Consider the following 13,428-nt stretch of genomic DNA (forward strand, 5'->3'; position numbering starts at 1 on the left):
CTGGACACTTGGCCCTATCTATATAGATAGCTCTTTACCCAAGTTTGTAACCAGCAGTTGTAACTCCCTTAAAGTCTTGACACCAGACAGGTACTCCTCGATGGGTAGTCGCAGTACACGCAACTTCGCGACCGCGGGGAGATCGTAGTTCCCACTGTTCAAAAGAGTATCGAAGAGTGGCACCCACAGGTCCGTCTGCCAGTACCTTTTCAAGCTGTGCCGCAGTTTTACTTTACCGCTGGGCAGTTGCTCAGTTTCAATTACAGTGCCAAACAACATCAGGTGGATGATCCCAGCAAGACCAAAATAATCAGCTTCATAACTCCAGGGATCACCAGCGCGCATCTCGGTACAGTCCTGCTGATCCGTGTGCCAGTCCGCTTTAAATTTCGTGCCCGGTGGAAGCAAAGTCATGTCGAATGACCTCCCAAAATCAATAAGGTATATCCCGTTCCTATCCATACTAGTGTCCCCCTCAGAATCGTATACGCTCAAAGCCCGCTCAGCGTCAAATCGTATCATACAATTGTCTGGCTTCAAATCCCCGTGTATGATGCCAATACGGTGTATCGCTTCAACGGCCTTCATCAACTCAACAGTCAAGTATAAACATAAGTGTTCCTCAATGTGCCCACCGTTCCTGTACTCCTCACCGTACTTGTTCGCAAGGTCCAGTATGGTCCCCTGCTGCGCATAGTTCAACACAAGGTAACTTTCATCAAGGAAATAGTGCAGAGAATGCGCAGTGATTATAGATCGCACAGCATCCGAATCATGCAATCTGGTCTCAACTTGCTTTAGTATGTAGTACTCCCACAAGTTTGCTGGTTTTTCCACTTTTAAAGCTTGTAGAGCGCCGGTGTCGGATTCGGCAAGATACACCGTACCGTAACCGCCTTCGCCCAGGATCCCCTGAATGGAATATGAATCGCCAGTAGATTGAAACGTTACCATCGGAGTCCTGCTGTTTCCGCCAGAGGAAATTTTGTTGCGAATCTTATGTAATTGGGCACTCTTGCTTAACGCATAACTGTAACCGTGGAAAGTTCTGTATTTCTTTAACGGCGGTGATATTTGAATTATTAAACGTTCCCGCAGTGCCGGGTCCAAGGGATGCTCGATTATACTCGCATTTTCGGTAGTCACCACTGGTTGAGAGACGAAGGGTGAACTTTGAGAGTTGAGATGTAACGGTTTCCTCGGGGGTGTTCCGTTATGTATTGAATTTTCCGTACGTTCTACTATTGGCGTCATGTTTAAGATGCTATCTGTTGTACGGTGGCGAACAGGCTCAGCTGCTGGTTCAGCTTTTTCCACGATCTTGTTTGTTGGAGGCTTTACCTCCGTTAGATCATCAATGTTATTTCTAGACACGTCTTGGGTATAGTTTTCATAAATAGCAAATTTGTTCTCTGTGTTGGTGGCATCGTCGTTTTCATCATTGCCTTCGTAGTTTTGATTGAACATCGAAAACACCTCATTTATTGCATCTTTTGAAAATAATGTCACAGTTGTGGTTGGTGAATGTGGTCTCTTCATTAATGTAGAGTCATTTGCACCGTTTTCGTCATTCAGGCGCAGGATCGAAGTCTGGGTTATATTCTTAAATTGGTTGTTCAATTCGGAGCTGTTAACTTCAGGTGAAGCGACCCGCTGTTTTACTTCATTACGCGGAGGCTGAGAATCAGGGAGGACCATCGTTTCTACTATCTTCAAAACTTTCCTCCTTTTCTGAGAAGGGCTGGTACTCCTTTTGTCGTATAGATCTCTTTTCTTGGCTAAGATCTGCTCGATGCTAAACTCCTCTCCATTTTGAGTGTACAGAAGATTAAAGTTACAATCTATCCTCTCTGGTTTCCGGTTCGGGAGTTTCACAATTTTGTAAATTGGGTTTTCCCTTTCCCCTTCCTTGATACTTGATAGCGGTTCAAGATTGGTATTGACCCGTAGCATATGTGGCTCGTCGTCTTCCGCATCTTTAAAGATTGGTAATTTATCAATTGTTTTAAAGGACGCGCTACAAGAACCGTTCTTCAAGAATTTTGGTTCCATCGTATGGTTAAAGAGATGTTGCACGGTCGCCAAAGGCTCAAGCTCTTTCAACTGAGGAGCAGCATTTTGGAGTTTCTCCTTCAGCTTTTCAGTGTTCTTCTTCAGTCTCTTGGATGGTCTCGCGTTCCTTTCTAAGCCAACGCGTAAGATCAGATAGCATTCATCCACTTTACCCAACTGAAACAGTAATTGGGCAAATTCTTCATAGAACAGCGCTAATTTGGAACCAATATGCCGCCTCCACATAAACACAAAATGTCTCTCGCATTCTTCAAGGTCGTGTTGAACCACATAGGCGTTGATGTAATGTAACCACACTTTCAGAAACCTGGGGTCATTGTAGTATGTGTCTATGTTCATAATATACAGAAGACATCTTTCCAGCAGCGACTGCAACTGGTCGTTACCCCCCTCGCCACTATTCAGTGACAGCAACCAATTGATGTAGTCTATAAACAACTCCAATGGATCATCCATTTCCTCCAACTCATCCAATAACTTCTGCTCGAATTGAAGTTTCCGCTCGTTGTGCAGTCCGGAATCAAAACGACTCAGAGCCCGACCCCGACCCATGCGTGAGTACACCTCCCCATTATATGGTGCGGCATGCGAGGCCATGTGTATCCCCTCTCTGCCCGCCCAAACTAATGAACTGCGGCTGTTTATATATATAAGCAAATTACTGATTTCATTATTTTTACTCTTAAATTGTAGGGCGGTTCGTTCGCCAAAGACATTGACGGTTTGAAAAGAGGTTGCATTGCAATATCCCACGTGAATGTGAACTACTGGGCCATTTATTTAACAGTTGTTGTGTACATATAGTGATTTGGGAGTAATTTTAATCTTTTCTTCATGATTTTCTTGCATTTCTGTCGTGTTTCGCCTAAAGCTCGTCGTATTTTTATTAAAGGGCCCAGATCATGGGATATTGTTGAATATAGAAAATGAATATGATAAGGGTGATAAGATATCATCATAGGCATAAACAGAACACACACTTGATAAAAGACACAAATGTTAACGAGACGAATAATGATGTCACAAGTGTGGAAGTATCCACTACAGTAAGAAAGCGAAGAGCCACACCATTGACTTTAAGCAAATTCTCACATATATAAAGCCTAGCTACCTCGAATGAATTGATCCTTCTTTCTGTTACAATATAGAAGAGATCATCGAACCTTATACTTATATAGTATAAATAAGAAGTCAACTTTGCCTAAGTCATCTCTCAATCTCTACTTAAAATGGATAGTCACGGCGAAAAGACAATATCCAACATGGTAGCACCTTACCGGTTACCACTGGGCCACAGGCCAGTGCGGTCAAAGATCCAAGAACCATTGATATTTCCCAATCCTCTTCTACTATTCTGAAAACAAAAGCTTCCACTGCAAACAACCCCGATGACTTAGCTGGCTAAATCGGCAACCTAAACATCGAGTTTGACAGCTTCCATTTGACTTCTGAAAATGAAAATCATAAGACCAATCCAAACATTGGTCCTCACCACAACATGGCTGGTTCGTCCAACGCTGGATCCACTGCAACTCCTCCGCTTGGCCATGTTCCTACAAACTCAACTCCTCCAAATATTAACCAATTTCCCCATTCAGGGCATGTGCCACAGCATTTTATTATCCTCCATACCAGCAGATGCCACCTGCCAATTATGGGCCATACCCATATCAGCAACAACAGGCATACAGTGTTTATGGACCTTCATCGTCAATGATCAGCGTACCAATTGCTGATCCAAACATTCCTAATGCCCTGAACCCGACGTTTCCTAACAACCTCTCAGTGATCACTAGCTCCAGAGGTTTTGACCATTGGATACAGCAGTTGATCAACCACCTAAAGAATCAAGTTTACAGCGACCTGAATCCCGACAGATACGGCAATACTAAGCGTTATGCCACTGATGGAGAAGAACTCGGTATTACCTCGATATTCACTCATTATGTGAAGAAGGAATATTATCCTTCATGGATCCCAAAGATGAAGGACACCGAGTTATCCGAATACGACATTATTCAAAATGCCATGACCCAGGTACATCAGAAAGACTGATCCTGGAAATACAGTATGGCAATTAGCCCGACTCAAATTTGAGCCGGATGAACCCGCTATCATTTTTGTAGGACGTGTTAAACGTCTTATAAGAAACCTTCCATCAGAAATGTTGGTAACGTTGGACACATTTCTGAAAAATACAATACTGGATGTATTGCACGGTCCTTACGAATCGACCAAACTGCACTTCCGGTCTCTAACATCATTTTATTCAATTGATGACCTCCTTTATAGGATTCAAACTACCTATGATATTCAACAAAACACTCCTAGACAACGTTCAAACGTGTCTGGAACACAGAGGACACCAGTGCACACACCTACAACGGCCTATTGCTACAAATGCAACAGAGCAGGCCATTTTGCAGCAAACTGCACTTCTGCCAGAACAAGCGGCAGACCCAATCTAACACTAGACGTGGTACCTCATCTCGCGGATAGTCCCGTGGACAGTCACGCCGTACCACCGACCACGTGTCTTTAAGCCAGCAGTCATCCGACCAGGACCCAGAGAGGTTGGTTCCGGATGACTATTACCTTAGACATCCTTCACTCCCACGGATGGACACTAAACAATTTTTTTTAATTGACACAGGGGCAGCCATCACTGTCGTAAACAACAAAAGTTTGTTACACGACATTCACCCATCGACAACGAAGATCTCAATAGCATCGAGTGCTAACCACAACATACCGTTCACCCATGAAGGTATCGTTATCCTCCGTTTGTCCGATGACTCGACTATCAGGATCTTGGCATTCTATGCTCCAACCATGACGAACAATTTGCTCAGCATGCACGATTTAGAACAAAACGGCCTGTTCCTGGACACAAGAATGAACATTTTGTATTCCACGAACCAAACCGCCAAAGCACATGTTATTATGCATGACTCGTTCCGCTGGCTATCTTTCCGTCATATAGTCTTCCCACCCAATGTCCCACCAGAAACGGTCAATTCTCTCCTCACAAAACGCGCTTATCCATAGACTACTTGGTCATATCAATGTTCAGTCGCTTTACAAATCCATTAAGAATAAAACATTCCAACACCTCGAACTTTCCGACATCGACTGGGGCAACCTAGCTCAGTTCCAATGTGTGGACTCTCTACAAGGCAAAAGTCGTCAACACTCACATATCGTTGGTTCCAGAGTCAAACATCAAGAAAAATATTCAAACTTCGAATATATCCACTCCGATTTACTGGGACAGATCTCTTCTCCGAGCACGAACACTAAGGCGTGGTTCATCTCATTTACTGATGAAGCCATCAGATACCGCTGGGTCTACAAAATAACCGACAAGCGTGACACTACCATCCTACATATCCTAAAATCATTGATTGACTACATCCGCAATCAATTCAAAGGAAATGTACTGGCTTTCCAATTCGACCGGGGCAGTGAGTTTACGAACAACATTGTCCGCACCTATCTCGCTGAAAAGGGTATATCCACATTCTACACCTCCGTAGGTGACCACCAAGCTAACGGGGTAGCCGAACGTCTCAATCTAACGTTAATGAACGACTGCCGCACTCTGCTGAAAACTACCAATCTACTTTACCACTTATGGTTCTACGCTGTCCAATTTGCCACTCTGCTCAAAAACTCAGTCTACAACGACACTTTACAATCTTCTGCTCGTGCCAAAGCTGGTCTACCCGGAAGGGACATCAAAAATATCCTTCCATTCGGACAACCTGTCATAGCGCACTTCACGAAGCTTAAAACAGAGCTAAAATATCGTGGTGAACAAGGATTCGCCCTTGTCCCTTCTTCCAACTCATATGGCTATCAGATTTACATACCTGACTGAGGTAGTAGTTGACACCACTAAATATGCTGTTATTCGCTCAAACATTCAAATCAATTCCAACGAAGACTACGATGACACCATCTTTGACGATGCTATCAACCAACTTACCGACGCTATTGAACATACCACTGTTAACAATTCCGACAAACGTATCACTTCCTTTATGTCAGAGCATTAACTCAAATGAATAAAGGAGGCAATGGCCCAATCTCTTAGTCCGCATTGCACAACGTTTCAAATAGAGATAAAAGGACAGAACTGGCTGAATGACGTGTAGTGATTAGTTTTCATGTTTAACCAATCCGAAAGGTAGAGCCACCAACGTTTAACTTAGTGAAAAGTAACGGGAGAAGAATGATCCTCAGTGGTAAAGCATCAACAATGTATGTCTCTACCACCCAACCGGGAAGTATTATGATTATATATGATCGTATACCACTGGTCCACCACTATGCCTCGGAAATTCTCTGCACTGGGACGTAATTCTTCCAATGAATTTCCGTACTAGCGCTGCTATGTTGGATAGAGTGGGGCCTTGAGGTGGACTATGTATATCTTAGCCTGGGAGGGTCTTCCAGCAGACGGTCTGTGCCAGACGCCGGAAGCTTCTCGCTGATATGAAACACACAGTAGAAACACGTAGTAGAAGAACATAAAGTGCGGTGACAAACTTTCACTTTTTATAGTTCTGCAAGCAATATCACATTGTACGCTAGAATGGAATTCTGTATCCAACATTGGATGATGACTATCTGATATTCTGTACACACAATTATACGAGTTACATCAGTTGTACTTGGTTGACTAAGTCATATTCAGAGACGGTATTGAAAGATGCTGGTGCAGATACCATGCTCAGCATAATATGGCCATCCGCATGTCTCGAGTGGGTGTCCTTGCATGACAAGATCATAACAGATCACAGTACTGTAATTGAGACGATAACGGGCCATGAGTCCATTTCCAAGGGGCAGACTCTTAATATCAATATCCTCATATCTTCTCGATTGATATTTTGAAAATTACTTCTCCAGTACATTATTATACGTGCCTACGTAGCATAAACCATAGAGTATTACAGTTTTTTGGGGGGACTATGATACTTGAATGTCCTGCCGTGGCTCAATTTCGGTAACACCCCCAGGTTATCAGCAGGTTATCAGATAAGTTGCACTCACTAGTTATGGGGAATTAAGAACAAGTTCGCAGGGTGATAAACACACATTGGAAATTACAGGGTGGAAAAAACGTGCAAACGAGGGCCTTGTTTGAACTGTCTTGATTCCAATATCTTCAAGGGGATACCTCAACTCACCAGTCCAAAACCTTTTCTTCTACCAGCAAGATCCAAACGGAACCAAGAAACTAACGTTTGGTGAAGATGGGAAACTGAAGAACACATTTATCCAGTTCCTTGCCGAACTGGGGCTTATGGAGCTCTATAAATGGTCATAGAATCAAGCTCAAACGATCTGGCCAATCAGGGAAAAATAAGGTTACGGTGAAAATTCTCCAGACTGTTTCTGATTCATGCACTTATACCTACATGCGTGTGAGAAAAGAAAACCCAGTTTTTCTGACCAACAGGCTCATTCTGAGCATTTCATATTCTTGAACCGGTTATACAGCGATGCGATTCAGGTACCCATCCTCTGGCGACAGTTCTTTTTCTCTAAAGCAGATTCTGTCTAGGACCAGATTAGGCGTTTCCCTATAAAATAGGAGTTAGCACGACGGCGTTTCGACTCCTTTACTGGCCCGCGCCTCAACGCATCGTTTTATCGGCTGATATCGCTCAACACGTCGCGTAAGGAGAAACAAAAGTGTGTTCGATTACGACATGGGGAGGCATCTCTCCTTTCGTAACCCTCCCCCCTGTAACCTGCGGCACTATACAGAGGCGGGTGGAACTCCCTACACTACGGCGTAAACGGACATAAAAAGCAGAGAAAGCCTGGGCCAGCGGGCCAGCCGCCAGACGGGAGCCGTCCTGTCGCGGCCTATTGTTTTCCGGCGTTCCCAATCGGGAAAACAACAGTCCGAAGAAAGAAACGGGCAAAAGTCAGGCGGCTTTCGCGTCAGCCACGGAATCTTTTTCTCTTTTTGGCGCGGTTTTTTCCCCGATCGGGCGGTGGGCGAGATCTCCCGCGGCGCTATTGTGCGGATGCACTTTCCAGACGGGCGGAAAAAAGAGGAAAACACAAACAACAGAATACGCGCAGCGCGTTCAAAAGTATGCTTACCAAATACCATGGGGGGACGGCTGCCCGCTTCCCGCTGCAAGTTGCTCATTCCCCGAGGCATTCTGCTTGAGGATATCGGGTGCTGTATTCACACCCGATAACGTACAAACCGATAAGTTTGAGGGGATTTGGTGCGTGTGCCGGAAATTCAAAACAATGAGTTCTGGTTGCGCAGTTCACTTCCTTTGCCTTTGCAACTCCTGCAAAGGAAAGAGGTTACCAGAGAAAGCGAGTTGGCTACGTGGCGCGCGAGCGAAAAACAAACAAACGAAAGTTCATTCTTCGAAGCTTGTTAGGACAAGAATTGCGTAGGCAACGGCACACACAACTAGAATGTTCAATTCAGCGATAAAAAAGGTGACGTTATCACCCTCTTTTGCCCTCTATTGGAAAAAGAAAGATCGGCCGCCTCACTATTCCCCTGAGTTCACTGGAAAATGAGCTCATCCCTTTCATTTGTGGAATATTTTATTTTCGAAAGGAGTGAAAACTGTAGATACGAGGTCGGTTCTAAAGAAAAAACCACTCCACTCCCCCACATTTCCCGGTTTCACCGGGCCATTCCAGTCACCACCCACAAGGCAGCTTGTTAGCGTCAGCTACTAGGGCATATATCCCCTATAAAGAAAACTTTTGAGCAATAACGATATAGGAGGTGTTCTGCTACACTTGCGCAGCACCGCACCCAATGCGGGAACCGGAAACAATTGGAACAGGCAAATTAAGGTTTTCTTTTGTCCCAAATTTTGGTTGGATGATTTTTCTGGTTTCTTCTTTGGGAAACAAAAAAGAAACAGAAAAAGGGTGATAGATCTAGTTCCCAACTATTGCCCCCCTCATCCCGGCTTCGAGTGAATTCTCTGTAGTACTTCTCAACAAGTGCACGCCAACTGTGGTTCTCCTTCTTTGACGTGTGCGTCAATATACAACTTCCCAGAATGTCGTGCAGAGTTTACTGCATGAATTTGTTTGCAACGGAAAAAAACGAGCAACAACAACATTAACTAACAATACCAAATTTTTCTGCATTTCTCTTCCATAATATGACCCGAATTTGCATTTGTACAAGCTTGTACGGTCTTTCTTTCAAGGTGGAAAACAGGAGCCGGGGGGGGCACACTTGAAATATTTTTACTTATATATAAAAGTGGTGGTTCATTCTTTCATGCCCGTCTAAGATAAGATGTCGTCCAGTTTCTGTCTCTTTGCTTTGTCGTTTTAGAGCTCGGTATACACTCAAATATTTGACATCGCCGAACAAAATGATTTTTAGTTATTTTGTTTTCGCGCTGTTATTGTTTTCCAAAGCCTTGGCTACTGTACTCTCGGGCAATCAAGTGCTGTACAGTAGCACCTGGATGGGTGATGCCCTTGACATCACCAGTGGTTCGAATGTAAAATTTTCAAATGGTGCTTGGCATTTTTTCTTCAACGATATCACAAATGATGGTACGTTTTACACCTGTCGTGACCCCTGGGATCTGCTTGGGCTTGGTATGACGTTCAGTGTAAATGGAGGTGATTTCATTAATCGAGGTAAAATGATGATTGACGATACCAATTCGAACGTTGGGTTTTATACTGTGCTGAATCCTAGCAGGTTTATGAACTATGGGTCGCTATACATTGCGGGCCACGTCGGCATCCTTGGTTTTGCGCAACCAAGCCTGCAAATCAATTCAAGGACCATCTATAATGGGGGGCTGTTGTTCATTACACTTGCTGGTGCAACGGATGCAAAAATACCGTTCACTTTAGGTACGACTGCAACAACTTTTCAAAATTATGGTACCATTTGTGCCTCTTACTATACCCTTCAATTTGGCACTCAGATTTCTGGTACAGGGTGTGTTGTCGCATCAACTGCCTCAAAGATTACAATTCCTTATGCGACGGACAATCAAGTGTTTCGGTTCGATGACAGTTCTGCTACTCTGACCTTGGGTGATTACTTTTCAAATACCATAATACTTTCCAATTTTGGTTCCGGAAATACTATTATTTTCCCAAACTCTATTAATGCTGTCGCGTACAATACTACCACAGGTATTCTAACTGTGACAAGGTCTGGGTTCCTAATACCAACACAAATACAGAAGTTTTCTGTTGGTTTAGGATACACTGCTTCTAAATTCCAATTGGTTAGTGCTGGGGCGGGGCTTTTCCAAAATCAAGGTGTTCAGTACGCAGGTACTCCTCCCGCAATTCCAAGACCTGCTCAATGTATGGAATGTGGTACTAAACCCGCTTGTACTTTTGTCACCTCGTTAATTAGTACAACCAACACGTTCACACATTCCGAATTAACATCTGTACTCACATCGTCGACTGAAATAATCAGCAGCACTATCTCTTCTGTGATTTCTACTAGCTCTTCAAAGCCTTTAATTCCTCCAATTTCTTCGATTTCTTCGATTTCTTCGATTTCTTCGATTTCTCGCTATTTCAACTCTTCTTCTGTCATGTCAAGTGTGGTATCTTCAGGACAATCAAAGATTGCCTCCAGTGTCGCTTCTTCTCGAAGCATTAGTGTCACTTCGTTGAGTGCTTCCAGAGGTAGTTCTTTAAGTGCTTCTGAAATTAGCTCGTTGAGTGCTTCCAGAATCAGTTCGTTGAGTGCTTCCAGAGGTAGTTCTTTGAGTGCTTCTGAAATTAGCTCGTTGAGTGCTTCTGAAATTAGCTCGTTGAGTGCTTCCAGAGGTAGTTCGTTGAGTGCTTCCAGAGGTAGTTCTTTGAGTGCTTCTGAAATTAGTTCGTTGAGTGCTTCCAAAATCAGTTCTTTGAGCTCTTTGTCGTCAACTTCAAGTGTCAGCAGCAAAAGTGAGATGTCCAGTGTGAGTTTATCCAAATCATCCTCATCAGCGCTCTCATTTGCAAGTGGAGCGTCAGCGTCTTCCGGGTCTTCTTATGCTTTGGTTACTTCAGGTTTTTCTGAGTCGTCCGGTTCATCAAGGTCAGCATCGTCACTTGAATTATCGAGTTCTGATTCCGGATACCCTTCGTATAGTACGAACAGTGCCAAATCGACAAAATCCACTGGAAGTGTCGAGGCTAGCTCTATTACTGGGTCAAGCACTGAAATCTCCCGTGATATCTCTGGTGGGTTAACTTCAGAATCTGGTTATTCAACGGCGAAGCATAGTGGCAGCCAAGATGAATCTCTTGTTAGAAAGTCATCAACAGAAGTAAGCTTTACTTCACAAACGGCGGCCCCTTCATCTCGTGTGTTTCTGAATTCCACACGCAGTGGAGCGTCCTTCGAAAATTCTGTATCCCAGTCAACTGAAACCACTGTTACTTCAGGCATCTCAGCATCCAAAACAGGTATCACATCAGATATATCTGATTCTAGTCCCGTCACTATATTGAGTTCCTTAACAAGCAGAGTGACTCCATCCAGTGGTGCCGATGCTGGTGACGGGACCAGAACGGTCACCACGAGCGGGTCTACCTACACCGAGGTTGTGTCGCACATCACTACTACGAACTCCAAGGGTGATGTTGTGACGCAGTTGACTACGAGCAGAGTGACTCCATCCAGCGATTCCGGTGACAGGACCAGAACGGTCACCACGAGCGGGTCTACCTACACCGAGGTTGTGTCGCACATCACGACGACGAACTCCAAGGGTGATGTTGTGACGCAGTTGACTACGAGCAGAGTGACTCCTTCCAGCGCTTCCGGTGACGGGACCAGAACGGTCACCACGAGCGGGTCTACCTACACTGAGGTTGTGTCGCACATCACGACGACGAACTCCAAGGGTGATGTTGTGACGCAGTTGACTACGAGCAGAGTGACTCCATCCAATGGTGCCGATGCTGGTGACAGGACCAGAACGGTCACCACGAGCGGGTCTACCTACACCGAGGTTGTGTCGCACATCACGACGACGAACTCCAAGGGTGACGTTGTGACGCAGTTGACGACGAGCACGTTGACGCCTTCGAGCGGTGCTTCGAGCGCACAGAGTAGGGAAGACGCCGGGGACCGCACGAGAACCGTGACGACCGGCAGCCACACGTACACTGAGGTGATCTCGCACGTCACGACGACGAACTCCAAGGGCGAGGTGATCACGCAGTTGACGACGAGCACGTTGACGCCTTCGAGCGGTGCTTCGAGCGCACAGAGTAGGGAAGACGCCGGGGACCGCACGAGAACCGTGACGACCGGCAGCCACACGTACACTGAGGTAATCTCTCACGTTACGACAACTAACTCCAAGGGAGAGGTGGTGACGCAAACTAAGACTAGAGTATTGGATTCTACAGCGGTATTGAATACAGCAACAGAAAGTGGCACTTTGACCAAGCCAATTGTGTCAAGCACTGCCACTGGTGCCGCTAGCGGTTCCGCCAGGAACAGCGGAGCTGTGTCGCTAACGGGCACAGCCGGTGCGGTATCGTCAAATGGAGGTTCAACGGCATCTCAGTCATTTGGTGCTACAACCGCTTCTCTAGGGGCAGTTTCGACTGCTGGTAGCAGTGGACAAAACGCTTTCCAGGTGCGTAATCACGTAGTGGCCTGCTTGCTGGCGCTGTTTGTCTTCTGGATTTGAAAACCTCGACACGATGACTGGATATCTGAGGGATATCCTTTTCTTTTTTTTATTGTATTCGTTTCGCGATGCTCAATAGATGCGGTCTTGAAAGACGTATTCTTTTTCCTTTATTTCATTATGAGCAAAGCTAACGAACATTTCCCGAGCACAGTTTATCAATCCTTCTATGGATTTTTTTATTTTTATCTTTGCTGTGCTCCTTTTTATTTCTACGTAAAGTGTAAATAGTTGATAAACAGAACAAGGTCCACTTTTTTGTAAGAGCTAAAGTAGGTTGAGTGTGATTATGTTGGATATTGTCTTTTTCGCCGTGACTATCCATTTTGAGTAGAGATTGAAAGATGACTTAGATAAAGTTGACTTCTTAGGCATACTATATAAGTATAAGGTTCGATGGTCTCTTCTGTATGTTCAGAAAGATAGAGACCAATACTGTAAATATAACTAGTCTTTATATATGTGAGAATTTCCCAGATAATCTCAGAATAAGAATATGTTTCACAGTGCAACATATTAACTTCCACGTGGCATTATTGTTATACGTTTCATAGTTGCCACGTATAATTATCGTTTCACTATTCTGCTTATGCCTATGATGATATCCATTAATTCCTAATAATAGTCTATTTCTATTATTCAGACTAATTACTTATATAGTAATAACTAA

General features: G+C 44.4%; 3 protein-coding genes across 3 annotated transcripts; 2 read left to right on the plus strand and 1 right to left on the minus strand.

The window, feature by feature from the left end:
- Positions 1-18: 18 nt before the first annotated feature.
- Positions 19-2,670, minus strand: BUB1 (protein kinase BUB1; the record flags this gene model as incomplete). The annotated part of the gene is made up of 1 exon (XM_022608375.1): positions 19-2,670. The coding sequence occupies one exon, from the start codon at positions 2,668-2,670 to the stop codon at positions 19-21; it is 2,652 nt and encodes an 883-aa protein (XP_022464877.1).
- Positions 2,671-5,068: 2,398 nt separating this feature from the next.
- On the plus strand, positions 5,069-5,953 carry KNAG0E03750 (integrase catalytic domain-containing protein; the record flags this gene model as incomplete). The annotated part of the gene is made up of 1 exon (XM_022608376.1): positions 5,069-5,953. One exon carries the CDS (start codon positions 5,069-5,071, stop codon positions 5,951-5,953), a length of 885 nt encoding a protein of 294 aa, XP_022464878.1.
- A 3,505-nt stretch (positions 5,954-9,458) lies between these two features.
- On the plus strand, positions 9,459-12,758 carry KNAG0E03760 (uncharacterized protein; the record flags this gene model as incomplete). Its single annotated transcript, XM_022608377.1, has 1 exon — positions 9,459-12,758. One exon carries the CDS (start codon positions 9,459-9,461, stop codon positions 12,756-12,758), a length of 3,300 nt encoding a protein of 1,099 aa, XP_022464879.1.
- Between the last annotated feature and the right edge of the window lie 670 nt (positions 12,759-13,428).

This window comes from Huiozyma naganishii, chromosome 5, assembly GCF_000348985.1.
Source record: "Huiozyma naganishii CBS 8797 chromosome 5, complete genome".
Taxonomy (NCBI): domain Eukaryota; kingdom Fungi; phylum Ascomycota; class Saccharomycetes; order Saccharomycetales; family Saccharomycetaceae; genus Huiozyma; species Huiozyma naganishii.